Here is a 21057-nt window from a genome sequence, read left to right as displayed (position 1 = left end):
TAATTTCACTAAACATTATGAAAAATTAATGCTTTTTTAATAATAATAATAATAATAATAAAAACCTACAGGGGAAAAAACACCTGCATCACTTGAAACATTGAAAAATAGCATGGAGAGAATAATATTATTATTCTCTTTTTTATTTTATTTATTTATTGTGGGTTTCATGCTGTCCGCTAAGGCATAGGACACACACGTTCCTCCTCAGTCCTCACCAACGACATTAAACACCATGTCTACACCGGACGCGAGCGGCAAAATACAGTAGAACTCATTATAATCAGTGACGCTGTGTACACTGGATGCGGCATGGTGCGGCACAACACGCCAAATCCCCGACAGTAAACTGATGCCTTGTTCTATTTATGATGTACTGGCACAAAGTTAAAATGATTTGCAACGGTCACTTTGCCACGTCCAGTGTAGAGCTGTTGCGGCGCGACGTGACAATCTATTTATGATGTACTGACACAAAGTTAAAATGATTTGCAACGGTCACTTTGTCGCGTCCAGTGTAGAGCTGTTGTGGCGCGACGCGTCAACTGTAGCGTCCGGTATAACTTAGACACAGAGAGTGAAGCCGAGAGCAAGATATGCCTCGTCATATTTTCTGCATTTAGCTTTTAAATGACCAGCACCTGCCTGGGTCTGTGCGACTTCATCTATGGCTTTTCTCTTACCTTTCACAAACCGATCCATCTCCCATTCTAAGTTACGTCCTTTGGCTGTTTACTGTTTTATTTCTTTTCTTTTTCTGCTGATGGCCCGCGCTCCCCCCCCCCTGAAATACTCGTGCCCTACCCTGGCTGGCGCGCCCCACACTTTGAGAACCACTGCTCTAAATACATTTCTGCAAAACTGAAAAAACTTACCTACACATGAATTCAAAACAATTCTAACATGCTGCGAGATTTGAAAACTGATACATTTAAAGGTTAGCGTCGCATATCCAGCTTCATATGCATGAGTTTTCTAATTCAGTAGGGTTGCTCAGTAGCTTACGCGATACGGCGTTGCAATTGAGAGATGAAGAGCACCGAATCCCGTGAAACTATGGTTCGACAAAACAGCTCAAGTCTGCATAAGGAAGTTAAAATAGCATGGCTGTGTCAACAAATGTGTTTTTATATCACTTTTGCATTTGTTAACACTATCGGGTAGGTTTAGGGTTGGATTTGGTGTAAGGGATATTTCCAACATGATAGAGCATTAACTTTTAGAGACACTCCTTGGACATTTGAAATATGAACCACCGCAATAACGTACCTGAAGCAACGTAATTAAAAAAAAAACACAGCAATATGTGCCTATATTAACGTAACGGAAACGTGCCAGGGTCACGTATTGAACCCATGTTTTTGCGCCCCTCTCTGGACCTTTCACTTTGAAACTGCTACGAAACGTGCAGTAAGGTACCTAATAACGGTGTTGCAGAAATGTATTTAGAAGCACGTATTTCGAATGAGTCTGGGTTGCTGAATTTTCAGCAGCCATTATTCCAGTCTTCAGTGTCACATGATCCTTCAGAAATCATTCTAATATGCTGATTTGGTGCTCAATAAACTTTTTTTTTTTTTTGTATTTAGTGTTATAAACAGTTGTACTGTTTAATATTTTTTTGGAAACTGATTTTTTTTTTTTCACGATTCTTTGATAAATAGGAAGTTCAAAAGAGCAGCATTTATTTAAAGTATAAATCTTCTCTAATAATGTATAAGTCTTTACTTATAAGTTACCTTTGATCAGTTGAATGAATACTTTTTGAATAAAATTAATTTGATAATATGACTTTCTTTCAAAAGGTTTTAGGAAGAATGGAATGTTATGAAAAAATGAATAGAAAATATCAAGGATTCTGTTCTATTTCTAGCAATTGTTACACTGATAATTATATAAAATTAAAAATTTATTCAATTAGAAAATGCACACACACAAAAATACTTTTTGAATAAAATTAATTTGATAATATGACTTTCTTTCAAAAGGTTTTAGGAAGAATGGAATGTTATGAAAAAATGAATACAAAATATCAAGGATTCTGTTCTATTTCTAGCAATTGTTACACTGATAATAATATAAAATGAAAAAATATATTCAATTAGAAAATGCACACACACAAAACAAATAATAATAATTGATGCAAATGCTTTTGCATTATGTGCTATTGTTCTCTAACTTTTGGACGCAGTAGGATCGGCTGACATTCTGATCAGGCACATACAGGGTTAAATATGAGGAGTTTAAGTCTGGAACAGTACTCTCTGCTAACTTGATCTGACACCCAGATTGTCTTTCACCCATTTGACCAATTAAAGCTAGTTTGCCCATCTAGTGTAAATTTGTCTTTCTAAATTAGTTATTTTAGTTTTCAGTAATTTGTGATGATTGCCAAATACTTTTAAATGGCACTGAGAGTCCTTTCAATGCGAGAGAACAGATATCCACTGGGACATCTCTCTGAAAACGGGCCCCATTTTATCAGTGAACAGCGAGAGGAGGGTTTGTGAGGTAACCATTTTTTTCCTCAGTCTAAATAGACAGTAGTGTTACGTCAGTGTGTCTCTATTGACATTTACTTTATGTTCTGTGTGGTGGAGTGAGAGGTTTAGTGTGTATCGGCGGTGTGTCTGGCAACAGCCATGTTTAGAATACGAACACACACACGCTATGAATATTGACGTCAAACTGCAGCCGTCAGAAATGGATATCTCCAGCATGGATATCTCAGTCATACAAATGTGTTGATTTAAGCACTACTCCCAAAGGAGTTCCATGAGACAAAGAGGCAGTGAGAGGCGAAATAAACTCCCTTAGCTTGTTTGTTTCTAACCGTAGCCTGTAGTTTGTGTGTGACCATCAGTGTTTGGGCTTGGCAAGACTCATCATTACAGTGACATTAAGCTCAGTGGCTGCATAACGCTATTATAGTGAGCCAGCTTTGCCAGGAATTCTCTCAGCACTGAAAATGAAGCTCACTGTGAACAAGTGTGTGTGCGTTTGCATGTGTTTTAAAAGTTTGATTCCAGTCGGGCTAAAACAATAATTTGGCTATTTAAAATAAAGTAAATGCTTCAGTTGTTTAGTTGACTGATTAAGTCCTGTTAAGATAAATGTTTGGATGAAATATACACTACAGTTCAAAAGTTTGATTTGGTCAGTGAGATTTTTTGTAATTTTTTTTATGTAAATTATTTTGATTAAGCAAGGATGCTTTACATTGATCAGTAAAAGTCGGTAAAGACATTTATAATATTACAAATGATTTCAATTTCAAATAATTGCTAAAAGCCTAATATTCATCAATTAATATTTTTTTCACAAAAAATATTAAGCAGCAAAACTGTTTTCAGCATTAATAATGATTTTTGAGCACCAAATCTGCATGTTAGAATGATTTCTGAAGGATCATGTGACGCTAAAACTAAAATGGCTAATGGCTGCTGAAAATTCAGCTTTAGCATCACATGAATACATTTTATTTTATTTAAATAATATTCTAATATTATTCACAATATTACTGTTTTACTGTATTTGTGATCAAATAAATGCAGGCTTGGTGAAGAGACTTCAACATCATCGAAAATCATACTGAAACCAAACTTTCGAACTCTTTCAAAAAGTATGGTGGCGGTAATACGGTAAATCAGATGGTAATACCATGGTACTTTGATGTTTATTACAGTTCTAGATGATAAACTACTAAAGTACCATGTTATATAGTACTTTTTTGGTTACACTTTATTTTAAGGTGTCCTTGTTACAGTATAATTATACATTTAAGTACTGAGTAATATTAATTAAATACATTACTACTGTATATGGTTAGGATTAGGGTTTGGCTTAGAGTTACTTGCATGTAATTATGCATAATTTATTATTATAATACATGTAACGTGTAACAAAGACACCTTAAAGTGTTACCCTTTTTTCTTATTGCTATACTAGCACCCTTTGTTGCATTTGAATTTCACATTTTTTTTCTCTTTTGTTGCCATCTAGTCTCTGCCAGTATTGCCTGCACAAACTGTTCATGATTTTTTTTTTTTAAATCCTGAGAGATGTGTGTTAGTCATATGTGTTTGATCAAATGAGGAAGTGCCTGTATCGTCACTTTGAACCGACTCGTTACTAAGAAACGAATGAAGCTTGCTAACATTTTAAAACCTCTTGTTTTAAAGTAATCAAAAGTAGACATTATATGTAGATAAAACTAAAGAAGGGAAGGATTTAGTTGTCTTCGTGTTCCTTTTCGATGTCAACAAGATATAAAGATAATAACTAACCAGCAAGATTCTCTAAATATGCCAAAGCTTAAGAAAGGAAATCATATGTTACACACAGCGCTCTTTATTGAAACCAAAACACTAATTTTCCCTCAGACTTTCTCTCATGACAATGTGTGGTCGCTTAATACTCCCTTATTGTTTGAACTGTGTGGTTCAAGGGTGTGGCTAAGGAAAGCCAATTTATTTACATGTACATAACCCGTCCCTCATGGGCAGTGATTGGGAGTTATATTTCCTACTGGTAGAGATTAGCAGAGGACAGTAGAGCTGCCGGGGTTTGTGTGAACATTTAATTTCATCACGTTCCATTTTAGCCTTAGCCAGTTGGCCAGCTGAGCTCTGAATGAGAAGCACATGTGAGCGCGAATTAAAGTCAAGACCTGGTATTAGTCCAACATTCTGCTGAAAGGGCAGTGAAATATAAACTCAAAGTAAACTCAGCCGAGATCCCTTGAACTTCTGTCACGCTGTAGTGGCGGGGGAGGAGTATTTGTTTAACATTTGTGCACCTTTGTAATACCGTTACACTCAACTACATCAGTCCCATTTTGTTGCTTGTGTCTGAAGTCCTGACTGTGAGTCTTTCATGTCTTGTATTCCTCTGCTACCGCTTCGCTGTTTTTTGCAAGATGACAGCATGCCCAAAGCAGCCTGTTCTTTGCCAGCCTGGTGTTAATGTCAGGTTGAGATGAGCTTGACCAGAGAAATTAACACAGAAGGTTGGGTTTCACACAGATAATGTCACAGTTCTGAATTAACTTATTTTCATTTGGGATCCACTGATATTTAAATGCTGTCCATCAAATAAACTGATCATTATTTTGATATTATGACTCACTCTCTGATAAAAAGGTTAATAATAGTAACTTAAGGGTACAAAGGTACTACTCTGAGAAACTAATATGCACTTTTTAGGGGCTGATTACATACAATTGTTTTCCCTGATAGTCTTAGTAACCATTAAACTGTGAAAAATTCTACAGTATTTTGTCTAAATAAAAAAATTACGCTGTCATTTTAAAGGTGCGATTCGCAAGATTTTAGTGAAATTTTGTGTGCAAAAACAGTTCCATTGTCAATAGCATAGATATGTATGAAGCACATCTCACACGGAAGTTGCTTTCTGTTGGTCAGTGTGGTAAATTTGTGTGACCGACTTGAACATGAGCAAAATCTGTGTGGGAAACTTTTCAGCCATCACGCGAAACTCACAGTCATTTATTCCTGTTGGAATGACTGGATTTCCCTTCTGAAATTTTGCTAAGTAACAGTAAATGAGACTGCACCTTAAATGTTTCAAGTGAAAATTGTTGCTTTTAACACTAGAATTTTGTCAATTTTCAACCAGCTTTGTATTGCCAGGCTGTTGTTGTAAACAAGAGTGACTTGCCTGGTTAAATAAAAGTTAATAATAATAGTTACAATGTTGGTAGTACTGTAAATGTAAATAAACAATGTGGAATCTTTCTACACGTTACCTGCACTCAAATATCCTTTTTTATTTGTCAGGAAAAAGTCCACTGGATGACACATAATGACAGATTTTTGACAACTCCAGGGCTTTTGAAAAAACTACAAATCAAGCTTCCACATTTTGGTATTCCCGCCCACAGACAGTAGGATCAACAGAAGGGTGGCGCTAAAAGCGAAATTGCATTATGTGTGTTGAAGTATTTGGCAAAAAAAGAACAGGGCTTTTTTTCTGTCTTCTATTCAGTCAACAGAAGGGTGGCGCTAAAAGCGAAATTGCATTATGTGTGTTAAAGTATTTGGCAAAAAAAGAACAGGGCTTTTTTTCTGTCTTCTATTCAGCACCCCTTTCTTTCTTTCTTTCTTTCTTTCTTTCGTTCTTTCTTTCTTTCTTTTTCTTTATTTTATTAACAGCCTGTCTTGTCAGTGGTGAATTTTCACCCAAAAATGACAATTGTTATCGTTTACTCAGCTCCATGTCTTTATAAACCTATACGAGTCTCTTTCTTCCACTGAACACAGGAGATGTTTTCAAGAACCAAAAAGTTGACAGTAGCCACTGATTTCCACAGTTTTCTCTTTTTTTTCATACTGTGGAGGTCGAAGGCTTCCATCAAATGTTCCGTTACCGACATTCTTAAAGGGGTCATATGACGTTGCTAAAAATAACATTATTTTGTGTATTTGGTGTAACGCAATGTGTTTATGCGGTTTAAGGTTCAAAAAACACATTATTTTCCATATAATGTACATTATTGTTGCTCCTCTATGCCCCGCCTTTCTGAAACGCATCGATTTTTAAAAAGCTCATCGTTCTAAAAAAGCGAGGTGTGCTCTGATTGGCCAGCTATCCAGTGCGTTGTGATTGGCCGAATGCCTCAAGAGTGTGATAGAAATGTTACGCCCCTTAACATACTGTGATGCCATCTCCCAGCAGGATGAGACAAAACCAATAAAACCCATTACAAACGAGGCATTTGTTGCATCCAGTGGAGACATAATTACTGATTATAATGACTCATACTGTCTTTTTACACGTTGCATTGCGTATCGCACATCGCGCTGCGTAAACATAAAACCACATCTGCATTTGTGATCGGAGAAATGACAAACAACAAGCCTACTCTACACTGCTCAAAACTAGCGTTTGAATCATCAGTGGCAAATTATTTAAATATAAAAAACGTACTTGCAGGCTGTGAGTCAGAAGCGCCAGACTGTCCTTGCAAAGTTGGAACTGCCCCACTTTATAGAAACAGCCTTTGTGCCAATGCACCAAGAGCTTGTAACACTCCAAAGAGAAAGGAAAAATTGAAATCGCATCATATGACCCCTTTAAAAACATCATCTTTTGTACTCAACGAAGAAAGAAACTCATACAGTTTTGGAACAACCTGAACACAAAAGAATATATTTTGAAGAATTTCGAAGAACCAAACATTTGTTGGTCCCTATTGACTTCCATAGTAGGGAAAGAAACACTATGGAAGTCAATGGGGATCGTCAACTGTTTGATTACCAGCATTCTTCAAAATATCTTCTTTTATGTTCAACATAAGAAAGAAACTCATACAGGTTTGGAACAACATGACGGTGAGTAAATGATGGTAAACTTTTCATTTTTGGGTGATCTATCCCTTTAAGTTTGAGTTTAAGCTGAAAGGTTTTTGTTGTTGTTTTGTTGAGTTTTTGTGTGACTCCCAAGTGACTCAAAAGAGGACTGTTTAGGAAGCTGATGTTTGCAGTAATGTGAACAAGCATGTGTGAGTAACCTGATTCCCTGGATAGAATGTGACGTTATGTGATCTCGCAGCAGCGTTGAGCATGAGTAACCATCACAGCACATGCCTCGACACCTGTGCTTTTATCCAATTGCTCTACCAAGGAAACCCTGTTCAAAGCATATGCTCCATTGTTCTTACTGTAACCCATCACAGAGCTGTCATCACGTTACATGTTCTGTTTCCACACAGGAAATTGCACGTCACCTTCGGCCCGCCACATTACGAGCGCTCTACGGCAAAAACAAAGTGCAGAATGCCATTCACTGCACCGACCTACCGGAAGATGGGATTCTGGAGGTGAGCTCAAGCAAATATCATTCAAATGTTATGCAAGAGCCACACAGTCACGTTTTGTATTCAGTCTCATTTTGAGGAAGTTTGCTCGCCTTTAAAAATATTTCTGGATTCCACAAATGCTTATGAAGCCCAGAACAAAATGGCATCCAGGTCTCATGACTGTCCGCAGTGGGCCGAGGCAGACCCACAGCCCGGCTCACAGGAAGGAAAGCAGGCGGGTAGAGTCGGTTTGGAAGAAGGGGGAAAAATAAGCCATTGTTATGCCAAGGAGTGGGTTTGGCCCGGTGGACGTCATTGTTGTGCACAACTCCTGATCTGTCCAACCTCCTAGCACAAATGCCCCCTTGTTAATCATTTGCCTGCTGACCGACTCGGCCATGACATTCCAAGAGCTCAGGCCTCACAGAGGCCCAGCACAGACACCGGCTGCCGTAACAGGCACAATTCAGGGAAAGTCAATTGTCTGAAAGTAAAACAAGCTGGTGGTGAGCTGATGCTCAGGCCTGATGAAGTGCTAAAAGTGCTTCTCAAATTAACACAGGTTTTTTTTTTTTTTTATGTAAGACATTGTAATTTATTAAACACTCTCATAAGGTTTGTCCCAATTCACTGCAGTGCAGTATTCTATGCAATTTCTGTAAAAATATGTGAGTAGAAAAAAACGAAGTGTGAAATATTGGACTCTTAATGCACTTGAAAGGTTAGTTCACCCAAAAATGAAAATTCTCTTACTCTCATGTCGTTCCAAACCCGTAAGACCTTCGTTCATCTTCGGAACACAAATTAAGATATTTTTGATGAAATCCGAGAGCTTTTTGACCCTCCATAGAGAGCAATGCAACTGAAATGTTCCCAGGCCTAGAAAGGTAGTAAGGACATCATTAAAACGGTCCACGTGATTCAACCGTAATTTTACAAAGCTACGAGAATACTTTTTGTGTGCACAGAAAACAAAAGTAACGACTTTATTCAACAATTCTCCTCCTCGTCCCATTCTCCGCCATTATCGAGAGTACCACGACTTTCAATACTTTCAATAATGGCGGAAGACGGTCACTTGGAGGAGAAGAATTGTTGAATAAAGTCGTTATTTTTGTTTTCTTTGCGCACAAAAATTATTCTCGTAGCTTTGTAAAATTACGGATGAACTACTGATGTTACATGGACTTTACGGGTTTGGAACGACACGAGGGTGAGTAATTAATTACAGAATTTTCATTTTTGGGTGAACTATCCCTTTAAAGCTGGGATACACTACATGACTTTTAAAATCTGCACAGATTTGCATACAGATTAAAACTAGGTATCATACACAAATGTCTACCAGTCTTTCAGGTAACACAGAAACATTTGTCCTGTTGCTGGGAATGAAAATGATAAATAAAAACCATGTTTTCTAAAATCAGTTCAAAATATGAAATGATGATGTTCTATATCCTGCGACTGGATGGAATCATAGTGTGAAGCTTAAAAAAAATCGTCCATTATACACAAGGATTTTGTCTGAAATCTATCAATTCCGACAGCTTAAAGTCAGCAGACTAGCTTCGACTTTTGAAAACTAGTGTCTATACAGATTACAAATCAGGGCAAAATTCTGCACAAAACATTGTGTAGTGTTCTTCAATTGCCACAGGTTTCCTTAAAGGACTCCCATGTTGGCCAATTGGATGACAAATTCATGCATCAGATAGTACATAGTGCATTTATAGTGTGTATTTTAGTCTTGGTTTTGATCTTTTGTCAGTGTCCTTATGGAAGCTTGGAATTAATTGTGGGAATTTCTGTTTTTCAGGTCCAGTATTTCTTTAAGATTTTAGATGGGTGAAGCAACCGTGTGAAACATCTTGCCAGCAGTTATTTAAATAAAGACCACTTGAAAGACAATACCTCAGTTGTCTGTCCATTTATTTCTTCTTAGGTCTTACCCAGATTTAAATAACATTACAAGAGCAAATGCTCTTGACAAGTGTTCTGATGTCCAACAGTGACTTTTAAGAACTTTAAACAACAAAACAAAATATCCTATAACATGGGGTACTGCTTTGCATCTGATAGGTTTGCAACCTTTGACCAGTGACTTTGGTTTTTGGATTCATACATTACACTTTCTCCTGCTGAAAAAAATTGTACAACTGCATAAATATAAAATTCTTCCACCATGAAAATGGCTAAAACATTCATTAGAAAGTAACACCATGTCGTGTGATGTCTCCAGAACAAAACTAAAAATATTAAATGCACTGAGTTGCCATGGTGACCACTGGCCACTTCAGTCCTCCAGACTAGACACACAGTTCTACACTTAATAGTAAAGGAAAATAAAAGCCTTACACAGAATTGTCATTAGCCCCAGTTTCCCAAATTGCAAGAGTTCAAAGAAAAAGTCAAAAGGTGATGTAAAAACATATTCCCCACAATCAATGGAATAGATGGAAAGAAAGGTTTGAACGGAGTGCAGTCACTTACACACACACAGACCTGGGGAGTTCAGAGCGTACCATGCCGGTATTTTCAGTTTTTAAGTAGATGAATACGCACATTAACACTCACTCTCTGTCTCACACACACACACACCTTGGACCGCTAAGGCTTTCTCACATAAGACAACAGAAATGACAACATGGCTTGCAAAGGACCATCGTATGCAACTACTGCACTGCACACTCCATAAAATATAAAGAGACCACACTAGGCAGAAATACTCAGGGGACAGAAACACTGCTTGCTACATCAGTAGTGGAATTATAATTTACAGTAATAAATGAATGTCCCATGGCTCACGGAATATTCGCATTTACAGTAGAATAAATACTTTGCTATTCCTACTCTTCCTATAATTTACATTCTAACCCTAGACATGCAAAGAAAGCTAGTGTAAAGCGTTCAGATTAAGTGTAGGTCCTGTATGTTATGAAACTTTGTTCAAGACTAGTTGTTGTAGTTGTTTTTCCAATTGAATTTGTACTTGTTGTCTGTTTATTCATCTGAAATTACTGTGTTTTGAAATGGGCAGAATAAAAGTGCTATTTTCATAGCTAAGGTCATGAGTTGATGGTGATTTTGATGTCAAAACGTCCCTGATAACGGTCCTTCTCGTGGTAATCGATGTTCTGTCCGAATACTTTACACTCGATGCGCATTTCGTGATTCAGAGTGATGTTGTGGAACTTGACGGCCACCAGAGGCTGGAGGTAATGGGGCTGTAGCAGCTTTCCGTAGTAAGGATAATACTGGAGGGGGAAACCAGCTCCCACCCCGAAGTACTCGACCTGTCCGAGATGTTCTGCGTCCTCTTCTCTCTGTTGACAACCAGAATAAGTATTAGATCAATCTCTGGAACACTACAGCACATGGAGTCTTGAGTTTTGTATCACTGTGTATATTTCTTTGTTTAGACTTCACTGGAAAAAAGAGATTAGGGATGCAGTGATATTCAAATTCTAGTATAATTAATAAATAATTCTAATGCTACTACTACTACTAATAATAATTAATAATGCATTCCTATAGCTCAAACTAGAGCATGGCATGCCAAGATCATGTGTTCGATTCCAAGGAAAAGCTAGAACTGATCAAATGTAAATCTCCCTTGAATGCAATATATGTTGCTTTGGATTAAAGCATCTGCCAAATGCATAAATCCAAATCTAGAATTATACTATACCTGATATTTGATACTGTTTTGTCTAAATATTGTAATATCCTGTATGAAAAAAATAGATATTCATTTTGATATTTGCTCAAGATTACACTAAACCAGGGTTCCTCAATAAGTGGCCCGCGGGCCACATCCGGCCCGTGAGAGAAAAAAGTTTGGCCCGTGCTAATTTCAAATAACGTGGCATTAAAAATTCAAACGCAGCATCAGAAAGCTACATTAACTTACATCGTGTCTACACCGGACGCAATAAAATACAATAGAACTCGTTATAATCAGTGATGCTGTCTTGGATGCGGCGCGACACGACAAATCCCCGACAGTAAACTGCTGACTCGTTCTATTTATAACGTACTGACACAACGTTCAAATGATTTGCTATGCTTTGTCGCGTCCAGTGTAGATACGATGTGACAGCAAAACATGGCGAGTGTGTAGAAAAGAAAAGTGGACACGGAAAATAGATGATTCAAATGTGAATGGACTGAACAGTTTTGAGTGAGTGAGTGACTGATATCTTTATGGAGTACACGTCGCTTATTGTCACGTGTCGCTGTCGCGGGTGGTTAGGACAAAAACTACAAGGAAAAGATACTTTTTATCCCGTCGTGTCTGGTTGGGACACACGGTGTTACAGTTTGATCGGCCCCTCCCCCCCCAAAAAATCTATCAGTGGCCCTTGGCTTGGTATTGTTGGCAGAATTCGGCCCTCAGTGAAAACTAATTGAGGAACCCTGCATTAAACTATGCTATTAAATGTTAAATGATGGTAATCTAAATGTAAAAACTAATCCAATATAGCTCTACACAAGAATGCCATTTTATCAAGATGCTTTGTAAGTATTACTTGCCTTGTTTGTGCAGTGGATTGGAATCAGATTGCCCTGAACGTTAGGGTGGACTGGCTCAGGGATGCTCTCATTTGAAGCTGGAGGCTGCGGAGAGAGAATGGCCGTGTATTATAATCCCAATATTAAGGTAAATGTTGCCTCGGGCTAACAAAAATTGTTCGCTTGCACCTGGTGTATATGGCAAACAAGTAGGTTAATATTGATGGCATGATCGTGAATCAAAATGTTGGATAACTCACCCGTGGCCTGAAGTTCACAATCCTATTGAGTTTAACGATGAGGCAGGGTTTGCCTTCTTTAAAGCCGAATTTGTCATCTTTCTTTCCTGAGCAATCCTTCAGCCACTCTCTATCGAAGCGGCAGGCCTTCCTCACACCTTCATCGCTCTCCAGCTCTCCACGCTCCATGTAGGTTTGGGGTTTCACTGAACATGAAACGCATTAAACCTTATTTACTGACTAATACAACTGCTTGTCATTAAAACAACAGTGCAGGGGCATGCAGGACAGCAAAATGGGTCAAATAAAGCCCTAATTGTCTACCTAAGAAGTGGCTAAAACATGAACTGTTGACTTGTGAATGAAGATCATATGACAGAGTTGAGTGATGTAGGATTTCACTTCCTGAACTGTACCCTTTTTAGCTGACCTAATAATACAGCTAAAAGCTTGGGTTTATTGAGACACATATAGCTTAAAGATCATCTTAGAACGTGTACCTCCACAGTCTTCAAATTTGCGGTCATCGTTCTGGTTTTCCCTGTCGTATGTTTTCAAAAACTCCTTAATATGATCCACATAAGCATTGTAAGTCTTATTATCGTTCATGGAGAAGATGATTTCTGCTTTGTCCGGGCGTGGGGAGTGTGATAAGCCTGTAAGCAAAGCAGAAAGGTTAAATGTGGCCCAACAACTGGTGTTAACCATAAAAACGAACATTTAGAAGAGTGATTTTCCCTCCAGCTACGAGAGCGGAGAATGCCTGGTCCATTCATTGTCATGGAAGTTTGCTATTCAGATTCCCAGCTTGGCAGTAATTTTCCACCGGCTCCAACGCATGGCCAAAGCGGGGCGTGGCGTGAGCAGAGCCAGCAGAGGAGAACAAGCAAACGCAAACGCAAACTTTATATTGTGTTTAATGCCAGTTTTGGTTTCAACAGACTGGTAATGACCTTCCGTGCATGTGCTGCAGCTGGTCCAAAAGAGGAGCTTCTGGCTTGTTGCTCATGGGAAATGTACTTGGACATTGTTTAATACACTTTTAAGACTCCGGTTTGAGCCTGTGAGAGTCTCCCAGCCTTCCCCCTCCTCCTCTCCACAACCTCACGTGCTTCTGTCACACAATGGAAACTTTTAGCCCCGGAGAGGGAGGCGGCGGGACTTAAACACAGGCATCGTGTTTTTTCTATGTCCGGCCTCCTTTGCAGCAAATAGTTGCACACCATGGTGATCTCCACTTCATTCCTACTCGTGTTGTTTCTTTTTAGACTTCAAGGGCCACCTCTCTTAAAGGGGAAATGGTTCTTCTTGGCAGAGGCGTTTATGTTCCGGGCCTTAACGAAGACAGATAAATGTAATGCCAAGGCGGGAGTGTGCACTATGCAAACATTCACTGGCATGGCTGGTGTGGCGAATGGTTGGCAGTGGAGTAACAAGCAACCTAACAGGGATTATGGAAACTGCAGTGTACAATGCTCTCCACTGTTCCTTTTTTTTCCGTTTTTAATTGCAAAACATTCTTGTTTGTGCAAAACAAGCTTAGCCATAAACTCTGATCCTGTTGTAAACTACTTTAAAGGTATGTTTGAGTGCTGATACCACTAACCCTGACTGAAATACTACAAGACATACCATTTCAAAGACATGCGAAGTGTGTAGATGCGGAACAACTATGCTTTAAGTACCCAAACGGGAAGCCTCGCCAGACTAGCCGGGAGTGTGAAGGTCAAAATGGCTTTCTGTGTGTGTCTCTCTCCTTCTCCTCCCTCACACTCCTCTGCCACCTCCACCCTTGCGCTCTCTCTGAGGTCAGACAGACCTTTAGAGCTGCCGAAATGTCACAGGGTTTCCAGAAACAAAATTGACTTCCAGCGGTATGGAACAGTTCGAGCGTGTGTATACGAGAATGTCCCCAAAATAGGTTGTTCTTTCCATTTTTCCATATCGTTGCCAAAGAATAACATGTAATGTTCCTGCTGCTTCAATTACTTGCAAAAGCAAGTAAGGCAATGCCTCTTGTGAATCTTGTCAACCAGGTAACAAACAAATCTCAGAGTTTCAAGTGCACTTTAAAAGAAGGTTTACCACATAACTGTAATGCAGAACAAGACATAAAAACATAGTTCATATTGTGTATGAGATGGCTTCCATGTTAGTCAAAATCATTAGCTACACAACAACATTCTCACAACACTGTCACATATCGTACTTCTCAAAAATCCTGCCAGTCAAAACAACTTTTAAAGTACATGTAGTTCATTCTGTATCTCTTCGGTTTGGTGATTCATTCTCACAGCGTTTATGTACAAATAGTACCCAAACTCTGAACACTTTTGGGCATGTATTATCTTTGACAACTTAAAATGCCTATTTTGGTTTGATTGCTTGTGTCACATGAGAAAATAAATAATTTTGCCTTACTGATGCAGTAGCCTATTTAATGCGGGTGCGGTCCAGGTCGTGGTCTTTATGTCAAACTGGTCGGGTACAGAATTAAATTGGTGCTGGCTGCTGTCGGATAACGGGTCGGGTGTTCTGTTGTGTACTGCGGATGCAGGTTTACCTAACAGGACCCGTGCAGGACTCTGCTTTAAACTGCTTTGCGTCTCTCCGTCAGATAACCTCACGTGCATGATGCGCCATTTACGGGTATTTCCCGGTATTTCCCTAAACCTACACACATCAATTTATTTAGATTTTTGAATAATGGCTATAATCAAAGCAGCTCCGCTCATGAACGATACTTTATCAGATCAAGTGAAAATGCCATCGAAACTTTTCTGAAGACAGTCGGTTCCCTTCAGAGATACATTCATATAAAACACCCGCGCCGTGTTATGATTTTGAAACGTGCAGCGCTCATGTTTATTCAACGAAGTCAAACGGCACAAATAAATCAATGTATGGGAAACTGGTAATGTATATCGAAATATCGGAAATGTGTTTAAAAATCATTTCACCGTTATTGAAAAAAATAATATCGCGATACATATTGATATTGAATTATTGTCCAGCCCTACATCAATGAATTTGGTTCATTACCTGGCGGTGCAACCCTGTCCTGGTATGTGGGCTTGAAGTTGCTGAGAGTCATGAGCATGGCCTGGATGGTGCCAATAAAAATTCCAGCCAAGCAGCCATAGAAGATTACGTAGAAGATGAAGATTTTGACTGCAAAGAAAAATATATAGCATGAAACAACGGGATGTTTCAGAGCATATACAAGAAAATGAGTCATGACATTGAGTTTCCACAAACAGTGCTTATGTAAAGGTGCTTAAATGTATCCACATTCAGTCTGTACATTCAGTATGTACAAAAATTGAGAATTTCAAGTATGCATGAATAAAATCTCCCTCTATTTTCAAAATGCATGTTATTGATCTTATTATGAACGATTAATCCATGCGAGTTTTATTATATTTATACCTAGCAATTTTAATAAAAATTTCATAACTCGATCCTCCAGCGAAATGACGAATTTCTCTAATTAATTTGTGCGGTTAAACTCCACCTCTTTTTTTTTTACAATCATCTGCAAGTTGGCTTTCATATCTGCTTCCATCCAAACAGCAATTAATGGATAAAACCAATTCCCACCACATTCAGTCTGTACATTCAGTATGTACAAAAATTGAGAATTTCAAGTATGCATGAATAAAATCTCCCTCTATTTTCAAAATGCATGTTATTGATCTTATTATGAACGATTAATCCATGCGAGTTTTATTATATTTATACCTAGCAATTTTAATAAAAATTTCATAACTCGATCTTCCAGCGAAATGACGAATTTCTCTAATTAATTTGTGCGGTTAAACTCCACCTCTTTTTTTTTACAATCATCTGCAAGTTGGCTTTCATATCTGCTTCCATCCAAACAGCAATTCATGGATAAAACCAATTCCCAACCCAACACTTTTTTCTTATTCGATAATACATAACATTTCACTCAGATGCACATTTAGAAGAAAAGATCTCTCGCTACGTTAGTTTCACCGTGACTTTAAAGTGACAGAGCACCACAGACTAAACAGTGTCTAAACTACTAAGAATAAAGAGTAGCTAGTCAGCTGTCTTATGAGACACTCATGTAACTCATGAAAATCAAAATTAAAATAATATTATTATATAAATGAATTCACAATTCTCTTTTTTCAGATCATTTATCTGATACACACTGATTGAGTCTTTAATTCAGTCTTATTGATCATATTTTTTTTTTCCAAACCATATACAACATGCATCTTAGGCCCCATCCACACGGAGGCGCGTTTAGCTGTATACGCATACATTTTGTACCGTATAGGCATTTCGTCCACACGGATCCGTCGTTTTGGGAGAGTGAAACCGGTATTTTTTTAAACCGGGCCCCAGAGTGGATAAATCTGAAAACGCCGCCCTTGCGTTTTCGTGTGGACAGCGAATCCGTATATTTTCTGAAACGATGACGTCTTCAGCTCATGTCTCGCCCTAGTCAGACACCGCTACGTCACATAACAGCAACAAAAACATGAACAAACATTGAACGATTGTCTTTTTATTAACTAACATGAACTAACACAAGATTAATAAATGTATTGTTCCATGTTCGTTTGTATACTGCGCGTAAAGTTTATGCGCATAGTCCAAGTCTTCTTCTCCATTTTTAGTGTATCTTTGTGGCAGAATTACAGCACCACATGCTGGTCTGGCATGTATACTACATCGTTTTGTGTCGGTTTCGTGGTTTCGTGTGGACGCAGATACTTCTTAAAACGAGGGGGAAAAAACGATTGGATAGGGAATGCTCTGGCTTCATGTGGACGTAGCCTTAGGCCCTCTTAATTTTCCAAGCTGAGAAAGCCTTTTGAGCCCAGCCATTTCATGCAAAGTTGCTAGTAATTGTGAAACAACCCAAACTTTCCTGACTGAATTAACAGCGACAACAGCTTCAGTCAAACTCACACATTACTCATAACACTAGCTCCCAGAACTCACATGTCCCTGTGTGACACAACAACAGAATGCGACCCGCAGAATAACATTCCTGTCTGTCAGCTACTGTGCCAGTCTGTAGGCTTCATTGAAAGCGGCCCCCAACAACCACTTCAAACTAGTCCCCACCAAACACAAGGGTCAGTTTGTGCGTGTGTGGATGACGGAGTTATCCTTCCTTTCCTTCTGCCCTGGCAATAAAACCTTTGCCGCCTCTTAAATCTACAGGAAACACATTCAAGTTTGAATACAGTCCCACAAACAATGCAGTCTCAGTGTGGGCAGAGAAAGAAGCTTGTCCCTGAGGGTATAAATAATAAGATGTGTGTTTTAAACTCCTATGATGCTTTAAAAGCTTATTAAACCCACATTCAGAAAGATAGAGATGAAGGATGCTAACAGTAAACGTTAACAATACAACAGCTATTAACTATGCCCTTCAGTCTCTCTTAGTTCTCATTGGTTTCACTAAAATAAGTAAATAGTGTAAAGCAATACATGTTCGTGAGTCATGCAGTTTTCATTCAAAGTATTTGGGGGCAGCACCTTGACATAATAAAACGTTCCATAAATAACTATGGAAACAGGATGTTAAATAGATACAACAAAGTCAAAAGCTCCTCTGTAAATCAATAATAAGAGTTTTAATGAAATCATACGCGTCAGTGAAAACGCTTCCTCTATTGCTAAGCCTCCACTTACTTTCTCAACTCGTATGGTTTGTTTGGATTGCGTTTGCAAAACTTTTGAAACTATAATACTCCACCAATATTTTAAGTCTTTGATTTTAAAAGCACTTTACGAAACTTGTCGCAGTCATTTCTGTTCATTTTAAAGTGGAACTTCAAGCACACAGAGAGAGCCCAAGTTAGCTGGCTAAGCTAAATGTGACTGGCTCCCTCATGTCATTCAACCCAAACCTCAACCAAGATATTTCCCTTCGTTTCACTGCGTAACTACGCGTTTTAAACAACTTATTGAGTCTTAATAAATATTAAAGTATTTTATTATAACGTATGGTTACTGGATAATGTAACTTTTTAACAACCGGCATTTGCAAGTGAAGTAAATGTAAACACAACTTAATCTTGCATCAGGAGGGCAGCGATAAACACAAATGTTAAAAACTGATAAAACTATCAGCTTCAGACGGTTTCCCGCTTTAAGAACATACATTCAACTGAGACACTCATGTAATGTATATTTACAAAGCAAGCAGGAGAAGAGGAATCAGTATATCTGTATAACCAATTATTACTATTACATTATCACTAACTGTAGGCCATAAACTACACAGACCAAATTACTTTGATTCACCTTGAGGACAGAAAATACGTATTTAGTCACCTGCACAAACATGTTCATGTCATTTGTTTGTGACTGACACTTGCAGCTTTTATGTAATTTGACACTTCGCTGTAAAAATATTGTTTCCATCCATCTCACAATTATTATAATTAATTATAATAATTGTATCTGTTGGTGTTTGTACTCGATGTTCTTTAGTGATTGACAGACGTAAAATGATCCGATCACTGGATGTTGTAACTTTTAAACCATTTTGATTGGCAGCCATTAAACTAACATTTTTGAAAATATTATCAAATTGTCCTTCAACTACTGCTATAGTCTACTGGCCATTTCAGATGAGTGACGGTCTCTTTCCTAAACAAAAATAACATCCGTATGACGACCTTCAGAATGACCTTTTCGTTTTAAAACACCTCCAGCACGGAGCCAAACTTTAACATTTAATTGAACAATCGATCCACTATAAAAACAGTTTGTGTAAAGCACTGTTTTCATCTTTTTCCATTCAGTTGCCATTTTCACCACCTTGTGGTTCATTACGCGTATTATTCACTGATCAGTTCGTCTATTACATGACTATAACTAGTTTCTATCGGCTCACTCTATGCACTAGATCACCGCTTATCCGTTAGCTTAATTTTGTACGAGAATATTTTTATTTTAATATGATACTCTGATTATAATAGCAAGCCGCCACCGCGAGGCGTTTTTTCCCTTCGAAAACGAAAGTCACGACTCGGTCAGACTCAGATCAAACAGGTGTTGAGCTTTTTCCAAAGCCAGGAAACACGCTGTATCCGTTTCTCCTGTCTTTAACGTTGAGACATATCAATATTAACATCGAATAAAGGAGAAATACTAGTTTAATCCAAGAGAATAAGCGCTGATGAAACAATCTTGAGAACACTTACACCAACTGCAGCCTGTGCGTCCTAAAAATTCCTTCTTTTCAGAATTCCAGATAAAGGTATTCCATCCACCATCACCATCTTTATTTGCAGACATTTTCGGTATTTAGTTCCCTTTTTGGTGGTGTTTGAGCGGGACTTATTGACTTCACAGCGATGTTGCCCCCTTTCTAAATGTTGTAAAAAAGGACAAAGTCGTACCCAGTACCTTTGCTTGTACTCACTCAATATATAGTCCGGGCTTGGCTCCGCCCATCGGCTCTTTTAATAAGTTACCTTCAAAAGAAGGAGGGCAGATTCGGACCAATCACAGACCGACTTGCTTTTGCGTAACAACTCGTAAACGGGGGTGGAATTCAGGCTTGCATGAGCAGTCCAGTGCGGTTTCTTTCAAACTCTGAACTGTGTTCTTTACCTCAAAATGACAGATTATCTTGTCTTAATACCATAAAATAATGTAATATGTAAATCCACCTGTATATCTGACTGCTTGAACGACAATAAAGTACAAAGGTGCTACCATGATTTTTTTCGACATGTAGGCCTATCCTACTGTTAGGTTTTTTGAACATGTACCACAGTAGTACCGTGTTATTCTTGGAAGTGCCTTACCATTTAAGGTTTACCAATAAGGATTACCATATAAGCACCATGATATATGAATTTCATATCAAAATACTGTGGTACTGCTGTCTGAAACCATCACTGCACCATGGTACTGCCAATTTAAAGTACTTTTTGTAAGGAGATAAGTTGTTGTTGTTGTAAGAAGTTAATCAGAAAACAGTTTAAGTGATCAAAATACTTTTATAAAATAATATAATTTACTCATGAAGCATTCATGACAGTACAGATGGCGCTATGATGCAAAGCACATTTTCTTCACTTTGGAGGTTTTCATTCGGTGATAGAGATCAAATGTGTATGGACATAAATGTGTGTGTGTATGTTGTTAAGGGGAGGAAACGTTTTCTCGATGACCTGTGGAAGATTCAAGTTCAAGTATGTGGTCTGTGCTCCATTCAAGGTCATTTGTGGGAGGCAACAGAAGCAGAGCGGTGAACCCACCTACACCAAGCCTGTACACATTCACTGAGCCATAGAGTCTCTCAGTCTCTCAATAGGGTATTTGAGAATATATGTCATTTCACTCGCTTTTCATAAATCATAGACAAGCTCCAACAAGTGTCAATCCTTGCAGGTATTAAATCCTGCACACTGGGATTACTGGTTCTCTCTGTGGGTTTGGGGGTTTGTTTGACCCCAAAACCTCCATACATTACAATTACAT

General features: G+C 38.4%; 2 protein-coding genes across 3 annotated transcripts in view; one reads left to right on the top strand and one right to left on the bottom strand.

Annotated features, from left to right (window-relative positions):
* The window catches only part of nme7 (NME/NM23 family member 7), a 42029-nt gene extending 31959 nt beyond the window's left edge, over positions 1-10070 (top strand). Inside the window, exons 11-12 of the mRNA XM_016447799.1 lie at positions 7733-7840; positions 9636-10070. Of these exons, the coding sequence (XP_016303285.1) occupies positions 7733-7840; positions 9636-9668 (141 nt within the window). The 3' untranslated portion in view covers positions 9669-10070. The remainder of the gene's footprint in view (positions 1-7732; positions 7841-9635) is intronic.
* Positions 9732-19984, bottom strand: atp1b1a (ATPase Na+/K+ transporting subunit beta 1a). Of its 2 annotated transcripts, XR_001630866.1 has the most exons (7): positions 19770-19984; positions 15613-15741; positions 13071-13226; positions 12592-12776; positions 12353-12436; positions 10406-11142; positions 9732-10321 (listed from the first exon to the last, which is right to left on the bottom strand). XR_001630866.1 is itself a non-coding variant. In XM_016447801.1 (6 exons), the coding sequence occupies exons 1-6, from the start codon at positions 19861-19863 to the stop codon at positions 10885-10887; spliced, it is 906 nt and encodes a 301-aa protein (XP_016303287.1). In that variant the 5' UTR covers positions 19864-19984; the 3' UTR covers positions 9732-10884. The 2 variants fall into 2 exon arrangements, 1 of the variants encoding a protein (XP_016303287.1); XM_016447801.1 differs by having other exon boundaries at positions 9732-11142.
* Between the last annotated feature and the right edge of the window lie 1073 nt (positions 19985-21057).

This window comes from Sinocyclocheilus anshuiensis, unplaced genomic scaffold, assembly GCF_001515605.1.
Source record: "Sinocyclocheilus anshuiensis isolate Anshui unplaced genomic scaffold, SAMN03320099.WGS_v1.1 scaffold311, whole genome shotgun sequence".
Lineage (NCBI taxonomy): Eukaryota > Metazoa > Chordata > Actinopteri > Cypriniformes > Cyprinidae > Sinocyclocheilus > Sinocyclocheilus anshuiensis.
Note: the sequence above shows the minus strand (reverse complement) of the source record. Positions and strands in the feature narration are given on the sequence as shown.